This window comes from Callospermophilus lateralis, chromosome 1, assembly GCF_048772815.1.
Source record: "Callospermophilus lateralis isolate mCalLat2 chromosome 1, mCalLat2.hap1, whole genome shotgun sequence".
Lineage (NCBI taxonomy): Eukaryota > Metazoa > Chordata > Mammalia > Rodentia > Sciuridae > Callospermophilus > Callospermophilus lateralis.
Genome location: NC_135305.1, coordinates 8,559,243 through 8,581,052, shown reverse-complemented (window position 1 = coordinate 8,581,052; position 21,810 = coordinate 8,559,243). Strand labels below are relative to the sequence as shown.

General features: G+C 44.9%; 1 protein-coding gene across 1 annotated transcript in view; it reads left to right on the top strand.

The window, feature by feature from the left end:
• Cntnap2 (contactin associated protein 2) overlaps positions 1-21,810 on the top strand; it is a 1,322,317-nt gene that overhangs the window by 1,167,773 nt on the left and 132,734 nt on the right. The window contains exons 19-20 of the mRNA XM_076852920.2: positions 5,159-5,395; positions 13,165-13,298. Coding sequence (XP_076709035.2) covers positions 5,159-5,395; positions 13,165-13,298 — 371 coding nt within the window. The remainder of the gene's footprint in view (positions 1-5,158; positions 5,396-13,164; positions 13,299-21,810) is intronic.

Genomic DNA, 21,810 nt, shown 5'->3' with positions numbered 1-21,810 from the left:
AAAGTAGCAGGCCGAGGTGGACAGCAGGGGTCTAATATACACAGCTTAACATAACCATTATCATGTCGATGGCTTGCTGGCTCAACCACTCCATTCTGGCAAAAATGCCACGCGTCATTCGGACTCTCAGCAGACCACATCACTCCTGAGAGGCCTCTCAGGTGAGGCTGGCTACAGTGGAGGCCTCATGTCCTTTGCTGTCCTCTGTGCACTCCAGTGACGCTTATCAGTGCAGCTTAGGAGCACGGCCCTGGAAATCCCAGATGCACACTCTTCCTGTTTGAAACCCTCCTAAAGACGTTCAGTGCTGCTCTCCAACTCCAATGAACACGGGCTCCGGGCTCCTGTGTAGCCAAGCCTCAGCTCACTGATGTGTTTAAAGTAACATTCTTCGCACTTGGTTCTCATGGGCAGCACACTCCGCCCAGGCTTGACTGGAGAGACTGTCTGTGGTATTTTCCTCCATTGGACAGATTCACTTAAAGCCTATTTTATGGAAACCAACCTGGAAATGACCAGGCCTTTAGAGAGAGTGGTGGGAATCGGTCACATCAGATGCATGTCCTCCTGGGAATGCAGAATTAGTAGAGGTAAACATTGACTGTGGTCCAAAATAATCATAGAAAATTGAAGAAAACACCAAACAAACAGAATTTTAAAAATTCAGGAGGGATATTGTGTAGTACACTTGAGGAGAAAAAGCAGATTTTATTAATGTAAAGCCAGGAGAAAAAAAAAAATGGTTGTGTTTCAGGACAGCAGGGCCTTCAGAGAACTACCAGAAACACATTTAGACGGTGCTGAGCTACACAGATCCTCCTGGAAGAAAGCAGCTCTAACACAGAATCATGATGCTCCCCAAGGTCAGTGTCCAAGGTCTTCAAGAGCAGAACTCCGTAAAATTCAGTGTCGTCTTTTACTAGATGACTAATTAAAAAGCAGTTAATGAGAGTGATCATCCTGAGCAATGGAATTCAGACATGGAAGAGCTTCATGACCCTGAGGCCGGGTGCAGGCCTGGCTTCCCTGGTGAGGTCCGGCTTCCCAGGAAGAACACACAGATTTTAGCAGAAGCTATTCAGAGCTTCCAGAGTGCAGGATAGTTGGGATGAGGTGGAAAAGGGCTTTGGGAGGAAGGAAGGAATAAGCACAGAGTGAAGTTTTGTTTGTAGCAGAAAGTAAACTGAAGGAAGCGCACCACAGTGGCAACCCAGCTGGTTGGCTGGGTGGTGGGTGGGTAGAAGAGCATATGCTGGAAGAGCCTGCACATCCGGGAGGCATCTCTCATCCACTCCCTATCTATGAGGTCAAGTTGGCAGCTTGAAATCAATTGAGGTGGTGAGTGGTATTTACACCACAGGAATTGGCAATAGGCAAAAAGTACTGATGGGATCCTCTCCCTCCCGCAGAGCCAATCACTCAACATTTACCACACGCCTCAGGATCTGTTAGATGAAATTCTGGTGGGAGCAGTTCTCTGAAGTTCCTGTATTAAAAATAAACCTCACCACCTTCTGTTGTTGCTTCTCTGTTTTAATTACTAATACACAGTGGCATTCTTCAATTATCTTTTATTACACATCCGAAGTGGCCCAGCATTCGTGGGCTCTCCTGGCAAACCCACCCTCATTGAATACATCGTGTCCACAGGGAAATATTTCCAAGTTGCAAGTTACTGACTTTAAAATGAACTTTTGGAGAAGAGCCCGTTTATAATTTGAGGACTTTCCATTCTGGGTCCTCAGGGAAGTTAGAGGACAAAAGAACCACATCAACTTCTGATACTATATAGGTTACAAAATATATCCTAAGTAAAAAGGCAAACGGAATAGAATTATTTAGCTTGAGGAAGAGAAAGAGGAGAAGCAATTTAATTATGGGGATGAGTGCTAGCTGTTTTGTTTTGTTCTTTTTGTGTTTGGGGAGTTTTTGCAGTCGTTCCCGTGAGCCTCAGGGATTTAGTTAGATACGGGCATGAATATCTGTATGGGATTATTCTTGGACAAATGACTTGTGGATTTTATTTCAAACATTTGCAAACTTCCTTTCCTCCATCAGGGATAATTCCATATAATCTGTGTTAAATGCCATTAAATAGTTAAACAAAGTCACTTTAAGGGTACTGTCTTAGGATCCTAAGTCTACAAATGATGTAATGCATCTCAACATTCTGAGAAATATGATGTAATTCAACAAATCTTTCATAACATGAATACTTACATACAAATTTATCAAAAAATGAATATTATGAAACTTAGACTATCTTATTAGCATAGAAACCTTAAATCAAGCATTCTAACGCAATGATTTTCTATGATTTAATGAGGGAGCTGATGTTATTTGGAGCCGGTTAAATTAGTATTATTTGAGTTATTCATTCAGAAGGGATGGAGATGTTACATGCTAAAGGAGAATGCAGTAATCTGATTTGGCATTTCCTTAAAACGATCTGAAACAATGAAATGACAGCTGTAAATCTGCCACTTGGAAGCTTGAACGATTCCCATCACTCCTGGGCCTTAGCTTAGCAGTTGGTTTATGATGCGGTTTCAGAATAACACATTTAAGCTTGGTGTGTCCCTTCCTCCAAAACTGACATAAATCCATAACGCTTTTTAATGATGTCTCTAAAATACACCAAAAGTATTCTCTGAGGCATATTTTGGGATTGTTTATCTAAAATCTTTAGGTTCCTGAATTTCCCCTTCATGATCTGCCTTGGAACGGCTGTCTCCAGTTTAGCTGATAAATGCACACTATCACCCGGGCACAAGGCTCAGCTACCTGCTCCATCGGGTCGCCATCCTGCCTTATCCTCCCAGGCATATCAGCTGGGAGCCTGTTTAAAATGCTGACGCCAAGCCCCTGAGCCAGGACCTCTGTGCTCATCTCTGGGACCCAGCCTGGGGACCAGCATTTTAATGGCCTTCCACGCAGACCATCTGTGACTTATGAGTTCTGCTCACTCTCTGGCTGCAGCTCTGGCTCTGGGGCAAACCTGGCTTAGGTTCTCCAAGGGAACACTGTGCACCTGCAACTTCAGGGCCTCGGAGGCTTTTCCTGCTCGATTGCCTCTGTTGCCCAGAGCTCCCTCCCCAGGCACTCAGCCTTGAACTTCAAGTACCTGGTGGGTTTGTTTTTGCTGCCCAGATTTCCTGACTGCCTGCCTCTGATTTGTTTGAATCCTCTGGGCTCCCTTCCTCCTCATCTTCCAAGCCCCAGGTCAGCCTCTTCTTTCCCACATGCCTGAACCTGTTCTCAGAGGAGGCCCCCACATTTTCTGGTAGACTCTCTCCATGCTGAAGTGAACTCCACAGTGTGTTGGCCCCAGGTGGCCTGCCCTGGCTCCCTGCTCACCTAGACGTAGTTCCAGAGGCCTGTCCTAGGAATGCACATCTATCCCAGAGACTCTGAATTACAAAGACAAGAATCACCTGTGTCACATTCACTGTACCCCAAAAAAACAAACTAAAATGGGGTGGGAGCCTCCAAGGACTGTTCTAAAAGAGGCCGTGGGTGTAGTCCAGTGACATGATGCCTCAGCCTGCAGGCTTGCTCTCCACCAAATGTCTTTGCACATTTCTCAGCTGCATGCCTCACTGTGTTCCGGGGTCCCCCTGTGTATACCTGGTCCTGGGAATACCCCACTGCATTTGAATAGCCTGTTTCTCTAAATCCTCCTCGGGATCGAGAGCATCTTAAGTGCAAGGGTTGTAACTTCAGTGCCCAGTGCATAGTCAGCACTCGAGAGATGTTTCTGAATGAACAGAAAGCCAACTCAGGCCATGAGGGTTCTCGTCCCATGTCTGCCCCATCTGCACGGTAACACTCGCCACGCTGTGCTCAGATAGTTGACCTGTCTCCTCCAACACGGGCCACACTGTGAGAGGAAAGGCTCCTCAAAGACCAGCGCCATTTTTGTTTCTCTTCACATCCCAACAAGCCCTGCAGCAACTGGCATGGGTGAAGTATTGGTTCAATCTTGTGTTTCCCAAAAAAAACTACTTTGGGATTTTGAGCAACACAGTTCTTTATTGTGAAACACAGTCCCAACATTAAGGGACAGCCTACTGTCCTTACCCCTGCCTGCTAAAAGCCATTAGTACCCCTCCAATGGGATACCTATCTAACAATGTCCGCCTCTGTTCATCATACTGGGGAGCAGTGCTTGTAAAATATATTCTGCATCGTGTCAACGCTGTGGCGTGTTGGGTGTTGTGGGATTAATGGGTTCCCTGGGCAGTGAGGTTTGAGAAATGCTTTGGAAAGGCATATGAAGAGGGTCATGAAACTAACTTTGAAGACCACAGGAATCTTCATAGGGTGACTCAGCCGGTCAGTGAACACAGGTGAGCAAAGTATGGGCAACCGGCACAAGGGGCCTGACTGCCAGGAAGTGATTAAAAACCGATTAGCACTGATTAGGCTATCAGAAAAGCATCATGCAGGAAGGGTGAGTGACCTTCCTTCTTGTTTCTTAATGATGATAATAATAGACACTATTTATTTAGAGCCAATTACTCTCCACTTCACAGATGAAATACTGAGGCCTGCAGAAGTCGGTTAAGTGACTTCCCCTAAGCCACACAGCTAAGTGACCCCAGAGCTGAATCTGAATCCAATTCTCTCTGATTTTATCTTTTGTGAATGGAAGCCCTATACCCAAAGCCCCCCGGGTCTTAGGGTTTATGTTGGGCCTTTCTATGTGAATAATCAAATCAAACCCAATCTCGAAGAGAATGCACAAGTGGGCTCCTTAAATCAGGGCTTTATGCTATAATTCTGCCTTTATTTTTCAGCCTGTCTCCTTAAACTAAAAATCAGTTGTTTGGTTCTGAGCAGTGTGCATGACATCTTTTTTTTCTAGTATGATTTCAGTTTCTTAATTTTTACTACAGTTTTTTAATCTTGCAGATTTCCATACTCTGTTACATGCTCTCTTTGTTGGTTGGTTTGGTTTTGATAGGCTATTTGTGTTGATGAAATGGCAGACATCTGCCTAGTTTACTCAGACTGACACCTCCTGGGACCAGTGGGACCCTCAGTGACCTGTCTTAGAGGCCATCATGAAGTCAACAGTCTACCCAAGTTGAACACCTTGGCTGGATTGGTGCCAACCCTGCCCTCATTTTTCAATTTCACCTTTCCTTTTCAACAGATGTTGGTGCATTTTTTGAAGAGGGGATGTGGCTTCGGTACAACTTCCAGGCACCTGCAGCCAGTTCCAAGGACTCGGGCAGTAGAGCAGAGAACTCCCTGGACCAGCAGCACTCGGGCCCAGACCTGGCTCAGGAGCAGATCCATTTCAGCTTCAGCACGACCAGGGCACCCTGCATCCTCCTCTACGTCAGTTCTCTCACCACGGACTTCTTGGCAGTTCTCGTCAAACCCACCGGTAAGGACAAGGATAGCTAGCCTTCCGCCATCCCACAGTGGGCAGACAGAATGTTCTAGAAGGAGTCTGGGTGGTTCTGTCTCATTCTTTCTTCCCCATAGGACATTAAGAGAGTTGCCTAACTTCTTCAAACCTTGTTCTCTGTATGAAAGTCAAGAAAAACCTCATTGGTAGAGTGCTTTGTAGCATTGTGTTTTAGTAGTAACGTTGATGAGGTGTATCAATGCCTTTCAAGAACAATATTACAGGAATAAGAGGGTTTCACAGTATAGTGATCATTTTTTGTTCCCATTAAATAGATTCCTTTGCCACTGTGTTAAATAGACATGAGCTTTGAAGTAGTAAAATTAATTTTGTATAAATCAATGAACTACCCTGATTTATGATATTGTATAGAAAGTTAGAGACATTTTCATCCCTAAATTCCCTCAGAATTTTACTTTTATAAAATACACCCCTGGAATAAGGGTTGCTGAAAGCAGGGGTGTGTTATTACTTGTAATGCCCAGGTGCCATCTTGACACCCCTGTGCTCTGAACCAGGCAGGATCCTGGTTAGAATGCGTAAATGGCTTTGGCCCTCCCATAGGGCCCTCTGAGAGGAGTCTGGCCAGTCCTGAACCGAGGAATCCATCTCCTCTCTGAAACACCAGTTTGCATATGATTAAAGTTTCAAGATCACTTTTTTAGGAATAAACACGTTTGGTGTGTGAAGGAAGAGCTCTCTGCCGCTCACTCCTACAGAGACCGCGTTGAGCTCCAGCTGTGAAGCCCCGCCCCCCATCATCCATCTCTCCTTGCTGTCCAACAAGCACTCCAGTGTTGGAGCATCTTAAAGATCAAGATCTTCTCCCATGGGAGCCAAAAATTATTATTAACCCAACTCAGCTAGGGTTTTAATAAATAGCAAAATTTAAACTCCTTCTGTAAGGCAAGGCTCTGTTGGTAAAAAGAGTGTGAGAAAATGCATATTACCTAGAATTTTCCCTTTCCGAAATCATTCCTAAAGAAATAAGACCAAAAATCACACAGGATTCATGAAACCTGAGGATGTTCATCACGGAGCTGTTTATAAACAGAAGGATTAGAAAGAGTTTGTTCTAGTTTTAAAAGAGTGAAAAAGACAGGCATCAATTTAAAGAATAATAGGTATTCATTAAAAATAATTTTTATGAAGAGCAACTAATGACATAGGGAAATTTTGTGTGACATATTGGTAAACAAACAAAAAAAAAATAGAGGTACAGCCTTGAATCTACAATCAGCTTACCTCTGTAAAACAAATTTAAAAATAGCAATGATGTGAGCTCAGGTCTTTGATTGGATTGTGGGCGATTTGTTTCTCCTGAGTAATATTCTTCTGTCCATGTCAGATGCTCACACTGGGCAAGTGTTGCTTTTCTAGTCAGAAAAGAAAAAAGAACGGCAAGTGAAATCAGAAAGTAAGAGTGCAGGAGAGAACACGTGCATCCCCTGTTCTCCAGGAGATCACTGGTTTATTTCCTCTGGATCAGGAGAAATGGATTTTTAATCTACTCTCCATCCAGATGTACCAGCCTCCAAGTGGGCAGATAGCCCTGGGGCTTCTTCACCTCCCCCGGGGGGAGGGCTCTCCCTTGAGATGGTCGGAGTTTGGTGAGCATGCGCTGTGGATGCTGTGTCGCCCACTCCTCCACATCTGCCACACCAAAATTTGGTCCCAGTTAAATTTCAGGGACACCTTCCCACAGCCATGGCAGCCTTGCATGCACGTGTTCCCCGAGGTGGGGGCATTCTTTTGCAGGTGGGTGGGGGGGTGCTTTGAGTAATGAGTTTCTTAGCGACGGCCGCCACCTGAGGATGCTCACTGCATCCCCACCACCATCCTAAGTGTTTCACGGTCACTGATTCCCAGGAGCCACACAGCTCCAGGAGGGAGACCCTCTCTTATGCCTTCCTACAGACGGCAAAGCAGGTGGCACAGAGAGGTTCAACGACTGGCCCGCTCAGCTGCTGAGGGCAGGGCTGGGTTTCTGGGTGCAGGTGTCTGATTCCAGGCCCAGACCCCTCCGGTCCCTCTGGACAGTCAGTGCATTTGGTGGGAAAAAAAAATCAGACCATTTCTTTCCAATTGTTGCCAGGCCATCCTCAAACAGCTGGTGAAAAATCAATCTTTTTGCATTCCAAATACTGCATTTTTAAATTTCTGGGAGAAAAAAAAAAAAACATCAATAAGGTCTATGTATGACAGAATACAAGGTGGGGGGACTAACAAACTAGAAAGTCTTGGCTAAAACTCCTGCTGTCCTTCGGCCTTCGTGAGCTGAAAGGTCTGGTTGCTGCTCCCCAGAGCCATCCTCTCTGGAGCCTCCTTGTTCTGACAGCCACCACCACCTGGCAGATGCTTGAGCTCCATCTGCGAATGCTCGGTCCTCCCCCTCCTGAGGGCCAGGCTCCTGAGGACTCTGCTCCTATCCCGTCCCCTTGCTCCCTAACACTACTCTCCACGGCACACGTCCACGTCGGTGGTCCCCAGCATCCCCCACGGTCATGCAACCATAGAAATGGCCTGCATTTGAATGGTGTATATATTTAAGACCTAGGTACTCATTTAATTTTTAAAATAATTCAATGGTTATTTTGAATTACTGAGTTATTCAAACTTGGCCCTCCCACAGTGCCCTATGAATTATTCAAATGTGGCCCAGTTGTGGATCAGCTGTGTTTGTAGGCTCCCCACTGGGGACTGCAGCTACCCTGCCTCCCAGGGATCTGCTGAGTGGTGAGGGCAGCATCACCTACCACCCCATTACCCAGGGTAGGATAGCACATCCCGCTGGGAAGCTCTGGTCCATCTCTCTGCTTCCAGTTGCTTCTGGGTTGAAACTGGATCTAAGTTGCATCAGCCTTTCCCAGCACACCTGGAAAAGTCCTCCTTCATATGGACATCGTTTCCTGGAGATAGTGTATACTGTCCCCATTAAACACTTAACAGAGCCCCCGCATGGAGAGCAAGGGAGATCCCTAATCTCACAGCCTTGCAGGCAGCACCTCCAGCCTCATAGGGAAGAGCCTGGACTGTCTGGATTGGAATTCTGCATCTGACTTTTGCCAGTTGACCTGGATGATCAGTAAGCAACCCCATGCCTCAGTTTCCTGATTGTAACATAGTGTCTCCCTTATTGAATTATTTTGAAAAGTAAATGAGTACCCAGGTCTTAAGCACTACATGGTGTATACATGCAGTGGCCCACGGGTGAGGCTGAGTGATTACTCTCACCAAAATCCACTGAGTCCATCCATATTTTGCCACCTATTCAGCAGCTCCTGCCCTTCAATTTCAAGAAGCACAAACTCCAGTCGTCCACGGTCCTCTGTCCTGACCTCATGCCCGCGATGCTCCTAGACCCACACACCCTCCGCCTGGCTCTTCAGTCCACACCTGTCTCTCATCCTAGGCCCACATCAAGGCTCACCTCCTCACAATGACTTCTCCTGACTTCAAACTCCAATTACGCTTATTTTCAATGTCACTTGTTTGGCACTTAATGTACTGTATTGTTATCTGTCTCTGTTATAAATACGCCCTGTCTTCCCAGGAGATGAAAAGCTCCCAGCACTACATCTCCTGTCTACAATAGGTGCCCTGTAAGTGTTTGCTGGTGATAATGATGAAGACCAGGAGAGAATAAATCTGTTAAGTACGTTATTTGCTGCAGCCCAATAAAAGAGCAGTCCCTTATAACGGCTTTAATTCACCTGGGAGATGAACATGATATAGAAGAAGTGAAGTACCCCTCATTTGAATAATATTTTACTTTAATGGGTAAATATTAACATCCTCCCGACCACCATTTAGTGATCCTCTTCTGCTATTATTTGAAAGGAATAAATATATCATTTAAATTTTATTTTCCAAGAATATTCCCACTGTTGTTTATAGATATTCATTCTATATAAATTTAAAGTTCCAACTCATCTTTTTTGTCAAAGCGAATAATTTCTGTTACTATTAAGTGAAGCATTTATAGGAATTTTAAATCATATCTTCAAAACCCAACAGAGCCAGAAAAAAGAGGGAAAAAATAATGAAAACAACTCAATACTGATTTTTTTTTTCCTGCCCAGTACTAGGGATTGATCCAGGCCTCACATGCTAGGCAAGTGCTCTACCACTGAGCTACATCTCCAGTCCTTTTTATTATTTTATTTTTGAGACTGGGTCTCACTAAATTGCCCAGGCTGGCCTCACACTCATAATCCTCCTACCTCCATTTCCCAAGAAACTGGGATTATAGGTGCGTACCCCCACACCCAGCTGATTTTAATGGAACAGGAGAAAATAAAAGGACCACTGAAAGTCAGGAGGCATATGGACCAGGTTCTGCATAATCACTTGGTCCTCTCACACTCACATCCAGAGCCTTCTTTTACTTACTTTGGATCCCTAAATCCATGCATAGTGCCTGTCTGCATTAGAAGTGGACTCCACACTGTAACCAGACTGACAGCTCACTTTCGGGCCTGCAGAAAAACTGTGCTTTGTACAGCACTAAATAAACGCATTCTGCAGAAATGAATAAATGAAAGGTGAACCGGTGCAGCCATGTATTTGAAGAAACCCGCCGTCATCACATGATGTCCAAGCATCAGGAGTAAAAGCTTAAGACAACCAACTTGTTTGCTCTGCGGGTTGCCAAATACCTGCTAATTATCTCCTTCACTTGCAAACAATGATGCTTTTAATGTTATTTGGGTAAAGGGGAAAAAAAATCAGGAAAATGCTGAGAAAGGAAAGGATCCAGGCAGAAAGAGGGAGCAGCACCTTCTGAGGCCCTGAGGTAGGAAGAGACTGGAATTTTCTAGGGAATAGAATTCCAAGGCAGCTTGGTATACAAAGCAAGAGGGAGAGTGGCATGATTTGAAAATAAATGAGCAAGCAAATCAGACAGGGCATGAGGAGCTGGATTAAGAATGTACATCTTCATCCTAAGAGCAACTGGAAGACTTTGAAGGGCTTTAAATGAACCCGTGAAATACTTATGCATTTTTGAAAAGACTTCTCTGTGCTTTGCATGAAAACATTGGGAAAGAAGATCCATTCATAAACTGATTCAACATATACTTATAAAGTACCTACCGTGGATCAGGCACGGAAAAACTGTGCCTTGTACAGCACGAAATAAACGCATTCTGCAGAAATGAATAAATGAAAGGTGAACTGGTGCAGCCATGTATTAGAAGAATACTGGGCATAATGAAATAAAGAATATAAAAAGAATTCTTGCTTTCATGGAGTTTACCTTTGAAAAGAAGATGGATAAGCAAATTAATTAATCTTTAGTGTGTTGTACGGTAAGAACTGTTATGGGGGAAATATAAGGCAGAAAGGGGAGGACTGGTTAAGGAAAAGGAGTGGGTAACTTCCACTTCCACAGAAGTCATCACTGAGAAGATGACATAAGAGCAAATCTCTGAAGGAGTGAGAAGTCAGCCATGCTGATATTGGGTGGCGAGCATCCTAGACAGAGGCAAGGGCAAAGGTCCCAAGGTAGCATTTGCCAGGCTTCTAGGGAGACAGCAAGGAGGACATTGTGAACTGGAGAGGCCTGAGCAAGGAGGAGAAAAATCAGAAATCAGGTCAGAGATGGTGGAGGAGGCTCCAGTGGGCGCTGGTAAGTCACCACAAGGACTTGGATTTCTACTCTGAGTGAGATGGAAGCCACTGGAGGATTCTCAGCAGAGGGTCACCCTGACCACCAGGGGAAAGGGTGTATGAGGGGCAAAGGCCAGATTGGATCGGGGAGGTTGGAGTAAAAGCAGAAGCAAGAGGGGAGCAAGACGCATGGTACAAAGATCAAGCCAGGATTTGCTGAAAGATCAGACACGTGATGTAGGAAAAGGGGGTCTGGAAGCACAAGGTGGCCGTCCATCAAAATGCACGACTGCGCCGGGGCACTTCTGGGAATGGGTCCGTCTTACGTTGTGGGTGCTATGTCTGAGGTGCCAACAAGAAGACATCGGAGCCAAAATAATGAGAAGACAGCCTGGGCTCAGCAAGAGGGACCTCAGTGGAGCCAGAAGATATGTGTGACTGGAGGCTTTGGTAAATAGAGATGGTGCTGGACACAGAGAGCCCACATCTGCTGGAAAGGAGCAATGTGGAAAAGAAGGGGCGAATTTGATATCTTAGAGAAGAAAGTCAGCCATGCTTGGCAGAAATGCTATAAGCAAAGAAATCCAAGATAAGATGCTAACATAAAACTCAGAAATAGTGAAGTTTTATCGAATTTCATTCAGAAAGCAAAAACACCAAGTGCAATTAATTCTTGATAACCCTAACAAATGTTCCGTTCAACTCCAGGAACATGGTGCTACATTTTAAATGGTATGTGTAATGCTTGAAGCCCCCAAAAAGGAAGGGCAGCATTTTAGAAAGCACTGCATTTATTTACGTGTGTACATGTGCAGTCCAGCGTCTGCCAAGGTGCAGTCGGTATTGCTCCATGGTAGGGTCGTGGGTGATGATATTCTTTTCTCCTTTTTGTTTACTTTCTCCCTGTTGATTATCATGTTTTGTTTTGTAATCTAAAAATCAAAGTCTCAGCCAGGTGCAGTGGCACACATCTGTAATCCCAGAGGCTCGGGTAGCTGGGGCAGGAGGATGACAAGTTCAAAGCCAGCTTCAGCAATTTAGCAAGGCCCTAAGCAACTTGGCAAGACCCTGTCTTGAAATTTAAAAATGACAAAAGGGCTTGGACTGGGGCTCAGTGGTTAAGCACCCCAGAGTTCAATCCCTGGTACCAAAAAAAAAAAGAAAAGAAAATCAGATTATGAGTTTTATGCCTCTAGAAAGAAAATGAAAGAGGCAACTGCAAACCCAGTAGGTGCTTCCAGTTGGTCAAAGCCTCGCTGCATTGCCGACTCCATTTTTAAGCGCTCAGATGTCAAATGCTACTAACAGCATGAAAATTCCAATTTGGGTAAAAATGACATAAACAAATTGATATATTTTAAGATCATAAATAAGAAATAAAAGCCATGCTTGCTATGCAAATTAGCTAAAAGCAAGATCTAGGATGTCATATTAACCTTTTCAAAGATCACTTGTCATTGTTGAGAAGAAGCAAGGAGAAAAACAGAAATGTAGAGGGGCCAAGTGAAATATCATGGAGGGAACTTGGGGGTCCTGAGGTGCCAAAAAGGATGGGATGCCCATCCTTTCCTTTAATTTGCATTTGGTTAATCTCTAACCCAGAAGAAAATTCATTATTTTGCTTTCTTGGCAGCAATGAGGCCACCCAAAATCCCATGTATTTATCTTTTGCAAATTATGTTTATTTTTAATATTGGATGCTTGAGATTCTCTTACATGCAGAATGTCACACTTCACTGGTGGCATGACACCTTCCCTGTGCACTGTGTTTATCTTTTATTTGACACAGTATTTTGGGGGGCCTGCAGGCATCTCCACAGTCCTATGTTGTACATGTTCTCATTCTTCATTTCCAGCTTAGAGCATTTATACTACTTGCTGCATCAACTTTGTGATAATGGTCACTGAGGTTCATCGGGGGCAGGTTGTCAATACCTGTGAGCCTGGTGCTGTCAACCCTGTGTATCAGCAGCCATCTGAGTAGAGAATCCAGATTTAAAACTGGAATGGTGTCAATAGGCCCCAAAGAAAGGAGCAGAATTTAACTGAAGTCTAAGTTGCAGGAGTGGGGAAAGGGATATTGAAATGAAACAGAGCAAAAAAGTTACCACATTTCTGTCCTTCTTCTCAAATAGGAAATTTGCAGATTCGGTACAACCTGGGAGGCACCAGAGAGCCGTACAATATTGATGTAGACCACAGGAACATGGCCAACGGACAACCCCACAGTGTCAACATCACCCGTCATGAGAAGACCATAATTCTCAAGGTACTTACATGTGTTCATGTAAATTATATACATGATAATAATATAATGTGTCCCTAGGGCCTGTAATACTTGGCTGTTGGCTTTCTTTTGAGGGGTCAGGGAGGTAGAAGAAACAGTTTATCATAATTTTATTACAAATGGTTTAAGTAAAAAAGATATACTGTTGTCCCCTGGTATTCATGGGGCATTAGTTCCCCTCCCCCATGGATACCAAAATCTGAGAATGCTCAAGTCCTTTATATAAAATGGCAGAGTATTGACCAGGTACCAGGGGTACATGCCTGTAATCCAAATGATTTGGGAGGCTCAGAAAAAGGGAACACAAGTTCAAGGCCAGCCTCAGCTGCTTAGCAAAACCCTCAACCACTTAGCAAGACCCTTCCTCAAAATAAAAAATTAAAAGGAATTCAGGTAGCTCAATGGTATAACGCCCCTGGAGTCAATCCCTAATACCAAAATAAAATTAAAATGGCACAGTATATGTAAATAACCTAAACACATCCTCCTACGTACTTTAAGTCACACCCAGTGACTTATAATACCTCATACAACGTAAGCGCTCTGTAAATAGTTGTTGTAGTACGTTGTTAAGGAATTAATGAAAAGGAAAAAAATACCCAAAAAAAAAATGAATGACGTGTTCAGCACAGATGCAATTTTATTTTTAAATATTTTTGACCCGCCGTTGGTTGAATCTGAGACCACAGAACCCCTGGGATATAAAGATCTGACTGTAATTCTTACCGGAAAGGCACTGGCAACGTGGATGGTAGCACATAGGTTTAGGGAGAAGTAGACTAAAGGTCCCGTCTGGACACTCTGTGGCTTTCCCGCGTCAGCCCTCCCTCTCACCTTGGTGCCTATCAGGCTGCGGTTCCGCGCTACCACATCATCTCCTGGCCACACTCTCGCCTGCCTGAACCTTATCATGTTTCCAGCAAAGGTTATTTGGCTTGTCTGACCTGCTTCTTTCACAACTAACATAATATAGATAACTATTTTTTTCTCTGTGGAGGTTTTGTCTTAAAAATCCTCAAAACCCAGTCTCCCCAGAACCTCAGACTCGGGCTATAGGCTTTCAGCACAAAGGGACAGTTGGATTGTGACACACTTTGTTGCCCCCACCCTCACCACCAATTTTCACAATGAAAAGCCCACCTGGGAGACAGCGTGAATCATCACCTGGGGAGGTCTCCCTGGGAACGGAGCCAAGAGACCAAGGATGGGAGCTGCCTCGGCATTCTCTAGGAGGAGTTCAAAATAGATCCCTGTCGGGACGGAACAGCAGCGGGGTGCTGCTTTGTCAGTGAAGTGGAGTGTCATTTGGCAGTGGCTTGGCAGCACCCAGACCTCATTTGGATTCGGTGGGTGGCTGGGGGAAGTTCGGGTTGCAGAGAAAGGCACAGCCCTGTCTGTCCTGCGTGCTGGTGGCTGTCACATTCAAAACTTGATGTGGAGTCCACGTGTGGCCTTGAGCAGTGAATGCCAGAGGGCACTTTAAGGAGAGGTCTTCCCTGGGAAAATGACAGCACGTTCCTACAGCTTGTTGTGCCATCTATCAAATAAGACACAGACACGGTTCTCTCCCGGTGACCTGCCAGTTCCCTGGGCCAGCACAGCACCCAGCGCATCTGAGGAGCTGCAGACTCTTGCCTGAGCATATTGCGCCCATTCTCTTACCACGGCTCAAGTCCATTCTAAAACACCAGCGAGTCCAGGAGCCGGGTGGCCTTATTCCACTAGATGGACGTGTTCAGTGGCCCTTGGACATTTTCTTAAACACCCAATCTGCTACCTCTTCTTTAAAAAGTGATTTATCTTGACATTTCCCCTTACAAAATAATACTGGAAGTTAAAAAGAGCTAAACAATTAGCATTAAAGACAGGAAAATAGAGGAGACCCCACAGCCACGGGGTTGAGTAGGGTCCACCCTCACCCTGCCACAGGGCCCTGGAGACCCATCTGAGAAAGGGGAGGGGTGGCTGGTTGAAGACCTGGGGCTTGTGAGGCACAGAAGGCCCGGGGTCTCCACGTCCCAGAAGTCAGACAACTGCAGAGAACCTGGGGAACTAGAAGGAGAGGGGAGTCTGGCCCTAATGTTGGGGTGTTTGGGGCAACAAATGACACCCCCAAAAAATCAGAACTAATTTATTGGGGAGAATTATATAATTTAAGGAACAGAAAACCAACTCTTGGGGAAGAGAATTCAGGGAACCTGGATCACAACTGGACTAGAATACCACTGGGCCGGCCTCTCCCCGCCCCACCCGCCCACCACTCCAGCTTTCCCGGTCTCCCTCGTCTCTCTCTGAAGCCGGGGTTGACTACTTCTTACTGCAGGCTCCATCTTGCACATATCATGGGTCATAGTCGCTGGATTCATAGGCTCCTGTCTTCCCAGTTTGACAACCAGAAGAAAGGGCCCCATGTTCTTGATTCTCAGTTTAAACTCCCAGAAGATCTCTAATGGGCCCCACTGGGTCATGTGCTCACCCAGCTGGGGATGCACAGCTCCTAGTCTATTCCTATGGTCAGAGTGGGCCGCTGGGGACTCACCTCGGAGAACAGAAAGGAGTGAAAAGGAGGAGCCTTGCTGGGTGCAGGGAGTCTGGATGGGTCCCTCTGAAGGGGGGAAAATAGGCCAGGAACTCCATCCACACAACAAGAAGGATTTCTGCTGTCGGACATGCACCCCAAGAGCTGAACAGCCCTGCATCCCACATCTTGTAGTCGTGATGCGATCACTTGAGGTCCCCAGATGTGTTCCAAGAGCTGCCTGAGCTGCGGGGGAAGACTTTCAGCCTGAGGAGCTCTGGCCTATCCAGCCCAGCCTCTTCCCACCAGCCCAGGCTCATCGCTGCAGCCTGTCCTCTCCTGAAGGATGAAGGAAAAAAGGTAGAAGGTGGTGGACAAGGAAAAGACAGGACTTCTCATGGAAAAGTGGGTCCCAGAACTCCCCGTGACCCACTTCCTTTCGGGCAGGAGGTCTGGGGAGCCGGAAGTCATTCTAAAGGTACCTTTACACCTGCAAAAAATACACTCTAATATTTTCCTTACAACAATCTATAAATCTACCTTGAGAATTTCTACAACCTTAACACTGTGTGGGAAGAGAGATAATAAAACATTAGCAGTGATTATCCCTGGGTGAAGGGATTATGGATGGTTCTATTTCCTCCAAAGTTTCCTGCATTTCCTCATTTTTCATGATAAACACGTGTTGCATTTTTATAAGAGAACAAAAACATGAAACATACATACATCCTCAACTACTTCTGATAGCCCCCTCTTCCATAAAATAGAACGGCCAAGACAGTCACTTCAAATTAAGACTTTTACAATTAAAGAACAGAAATAAATCAGCGCTGAGCTTGGAAGTGCTGTGAGAGATGCCTTGGGGATTCAGGTCAACTTTCACACATTTATACACGCTCAAACATCATACAATTTACATGATGTTTATCAGTGTTTATGGTGTTTTTAAATTCAGGTTTACCTTCCTAGCTGGGTTTGGCTAAAGCTAACATCAAATTAATTTGCATTCCCTGCGCACACACGGTCCGAAACGGTGCTGAGCACTTGAGGGAAATTGACCTTGGATGAAACATTTGCTGCCAAAAAATAAAGCACCCAATCTCCACACCGATAATGAAGAACGGGCACTCGCAGTTATCAGACACCAAAATGAATGAGAACCCACCAGGACCGCCAAGTGGCCAGGATAATGGCTTAGGGCTCGATGCCAGTCAAAACATAAACTCCAGCTGGCAGAGGGCACCGGAGGAGTCCTGTGTGCCCTGAGAAATGGGGTCAACCGAGCTTCACCGCCACAACGTCCAAGTCTTGTGTGGCCATCCTTCCTGCTGTCCACCCTGTTTCCTCCCTCGTTCCTTTCTTTCCTCCCAAATACCTTGTCATGGGATCCAAGGAGGTTGGCAGGAAGCCCAGAGGACGACACAGGGAAATAAAGTCCGTCGTGGAACGCACAGCCCCCAGACACGGGGAAGCAGAGCAGCCTTATTCAACACAGTGTCCGACCCACGCGCCTGGTGGCTCCGAGCTTCTCCAGAGCCAGAGGATGAAAGGAGCCACTTCCTGTACAGCATCGGAGCTTTTCCTCCTCTATCCTCCTTTTCAATGCCATGGATCACATTTTCTGACATAGAGAACGGCCCAGCGCATGGTCCACGAATACAACATCACATACATGGCAGCTGCTACCTGGATGGAGTGTCCCTGTGTTCTAGGCACGACGTGACACTCATTTTCATATTCAGTCCTCGCACAGACCTTATGAACTGTGTGCCATTATTATCCCAGTCTTAGAGACATTGAAACTAACACCCAGGAACTGGGAGGTAACCTACCCAAGGTCAGGGTGCAGTGCGGAGCCGAAGCAGAGTTGAACAAGGTCTGTCAAAACATTTAAAAGCAAAAATAATAATAATAATACACATATATATGTACCCATCACCCAAATATTACAAATTTTGATATTTTGATGAATTTCTTCAGGGCTTTTGTTTGTTTGGGTTTTGTTTTTTGTTGTTGTTGTTGTTGTTGTTGTTTAAGATGCAGGGACAGTCGAAGGTCCTCTGTCCTCCTGTTATGTGGTGGGCTCTGGGAAAAGCGGGAGCGGTGCCTTCTGCGTCACTGCAGCAAAGGTGACCGCATCCCCCTGGGAAAGGCAAGCATGACTTCAAAATGGAATTCTGCCCAACGCCCCTGCAGGGAGCGGGGCGGGACGGAATGACCGGCAAGTGAAGGGAAGGGAGTGGAGAGGAAGCAGCTTGCTGACATCCAGCCTGGTCCCAGGATAAAACTAGCTAGGAAACCCAAATGAGTAAACTGAAGTTCTCTATCCATAACTCTCACATATTTTTGAGTTTTGATGTAATTGAGACAGCAGAGAGTTCAGGGATACAGTCTCTGGCACCGTTACTCAGAATCCATATTCTCTAAAAATCACTGGAACAGATGGGAAGGATGTGTCATTTTGGCTTTTGTCTAACTGGAGAGCCACCCTATCCTTGCCAAGGAGACGTTAACAGATTTCCTGCAAGCAAAATAAGACCTTTCTTCGATAATTCTCGGTCTTCGGGAACAAATGGTGATTAGGTCCCCAGGTTCTTTACCACAAAGGACATGACATTATATTTAATGGGAGTTTTCAAAACAAATTCCTCCCCCCCCAAAAAAAAATTACTGAATTCTATTTCTCAAAATAAAGATGTTAATTTCCTACCTGCCATTAGTCAGAATTTCAACCAAATTGTACAAAAATAGTTGTATCAGTTACCATCTGTACTACATGTTGAATATGAATGTCTAGCAACAGGTAGAGGATACATGCTAGGGATAGAGAGAAAGATGCAAATGTTAGGATATCACCAGTTGCTGCAACAAATTAATCCCAAGTTTTCTGTGGCTTACCCAGTAAGTCTATCTCATATCAGTCATGCTTCTAGATGCCGAAAGTCTCCAGTAGTGATGAAAGCATACTGGGTAGCTACTCTGATGACCACAGCCATCAGTCCCCCACCTCCACCCTTGGTAGGAGGAGGAGTCTCCTGATTGGATCACCTTTTCCATTGTTCTCATGGCCCTGCATGGCTCAGTCCTCCACGAAGCTCTTTCTTGTCTGTGGTCTGCCATGGCCACCTTTGAATCGAGTACTGGGGACAGTGCATTCCTGTGGCTGTGCAGCTGTAGGTTCCCGCTCCTGCAGGTACAGGTATTTATAAAGTAGACCAGTCCTGTGGTTTCTTTGCAAATACAATCCCTCCATACCTGACCTGGCTTCCGAACTCTGTGCTTCCAGTCAATTTCCTGTGCCTATAACTGCACCCCAAGCTCTCTCCGAGACTTGAATCTTAGACCCACCTAATTATTTCACCTCCAGGTGCCCATGCCTCTCTCCCAAGGTAATGGCAGCTACCTTGAGACCACCTGACATGAAAGAGTCAAGTGGGAAGACCCTCAGTGTGGCCTTTAATCATGGGCTAAGTCAGTCTGCTGAACTGAGAAATCTGATTGCAACTTTGTTGCTCAAAGCTTTTAGCAGTTCCATCTCTTTCTTTCTGGTGGAAGGTTGCATATTCCTGGGCTTGCTCTATTCTCATTCATTGATATTTGGAAACTGACCAATTCATTCCTGCATCCCTCTCCTCCTTGAGGTAGGAAGCAAAGAGCAACTAACACCTATGACCATTCCATCCCTTTTAAAGCACCTGCCCTAAGCTGCAGGTCATAGGCACTTAGTCTGACGGGTGACATGAGATAACAGTTATAAAATGCTTTATTGCATATAGTGGTACCTGCTATGGACAGGGGGAGTATTCTAGGACGCTCAGTGGATGCCTGAAATCACACAATACTGAACCCTACAGGCACTGTTTCTTCCTACACATACATATCTATGACAAAGTTCAATTTTTAAATTATACCCAGGAAGAGATCATCAATGGTAACATACTAATAGTATCATAATAGCAACCTACTATGATTTATGAAAAATTACACTCATTTTCAACATACCAAATTGCACAATAGTCTCTTTAGAAAAAATAATTAATGTAATTAGGGGAAACACAATCATTAAAGGAAATGACCTAATATGCCTCTCTGGGGTCATAAAATCCTAACTTTCAAAGTGAAAGAAAACTAAGAGGTCTAACTTGAAGGTCGGTGTCATTTCAGCACACAATATCACACACCAATAAAGCTCTAGGTCAGTTCTCTAAACATGAACACCACCTCCCGTCTTCTCTTTTGCCATGCTTCTTTTCTGAGTAACCAGACTGAAATCAGACACCAAAGCTCCGATTAAGCATTTAAAACCATGTGCCTTTATCACCCTTGAACTCTCTGCCAATAAAGACACTACCAAAAAGCATATAGATGTAAACACTCCTGAAAATTTTAATACCAGAGGTCGTTCCAGTCTTTATTAAAGAAAATAACACTGTTTGGAAGCATTAAATCCTTTTAGGGTTGTCAGAACAAATAAAGAAAGTTGACCTAGCTTGCCCAGAGTCTTGCTCTTGAAATTACATTTACTGTAGCTTCTTCCCTTTGGCTAATTTAGCTTTCATCTGCTCTTGCTGGTGAACTCACAGCCGTGGCTGTGCACTACAGGCATGTTTGGCAGAGGGAGATGATGGCCAGAATGACGAGGGGCCATTAGAATTCCCTTTTCCCTTCCTGCCCACTCCCACGCTCTCCTGGTGGCTCAGAGAGTCCTGCTAACCTTACACTTGAATGGAAGACAGACATGTTTAATTCTTTGGAGAGCATAGGTCAGTATTTTATTAGTTTCCTGTGTCCTTACAGTGGCTCAATTCTATAGAAGATATCTGGGAACAAAAGAGAGGGGAACTACATATGTTAGAGACTTCCCATTGATTTGGCCTGCATTCATTTTTCCTTCCATATTTCTGTGTATCCATAAAAGCCTATTTGAAATTGAGACACCCATCAAAAACCTCATTATCTCATTAGCTTTTGTAATGTCCACTCTGGTATTAGGATGGACTATGGGTTCTTGGCCCTGGGAAGGGTAGTTCAGCAATTTTTTTTTATTATTATTTGGTACAAGCAAAAAGCAGGACTACGTGTGAAGTGTGTCTAGAAGGAGGAAGCAAGGTACCCAGATTCTGCTCCATGACCTTCCTTCAAACCAGCGGCAGCTTTTCCCCTGGCCACATCTGCCCCTAGATGTGTGGGCAGCCAGTAGGCAAGAATAGTCCAGGGGTGCAGTGGAGGTATCTGGGGAAGATCCTATTTATGAAGATGAGACATTCTCAAGATGGTTGCGCGCTATTCTATTAACAATGCATTTTCTTTCTACTTAAAACCACCTGAGAGTTTCACTAAGAATTTACCACGGTGACGTCTAACTGACATTAGCTCTTACCCCTGTTACCACCCATCCATTCATTGCATGCTGGGAAAGTTCCAAGCAGCAACCAGTTTTTAAACCTGACTTGGGTAACATCAGGTGGTCACCAATACCATTCCCAAGGCCACTAACCTATGTGGAGTACAAATAAAATGAGTCAACTTGAATTGAAATAGACCTGAGAACAAATATGTGCTGAGCATCCACCAGAGGAGAGACTCGGAGTGGAAAGTGGTGAGTCGGTGGGGCAAAGGGGTGACAGGATGAACAAAATATATCCTTCACCCTCAAGAGTTTCTGCTCAGAGGGGAGAAAAGATGTGTGCACGCTTGATGTGCCTTTCTTCAGATAAAAGAAACATGTTCCACCTAATTCTCAACAAGAGACTTCAAAGTTAGTCTCCCTTTCAATGTGTAAATAATAGAAAGGGGACATAGCAGAAGAGAATATTAGCAATTTGAGCTGGAAATAAGACCAGAGCACATAAAGCAAAATGGCCCTTCGAGAATGATCTCAGGCTAAGCAGAGACCCCCATGGGTTGCGACTGCTGAATTTAGAAGTAGTTATTAAGACATAAATATTAAGGAGTCCTTATTATCAGGCTCTTCCA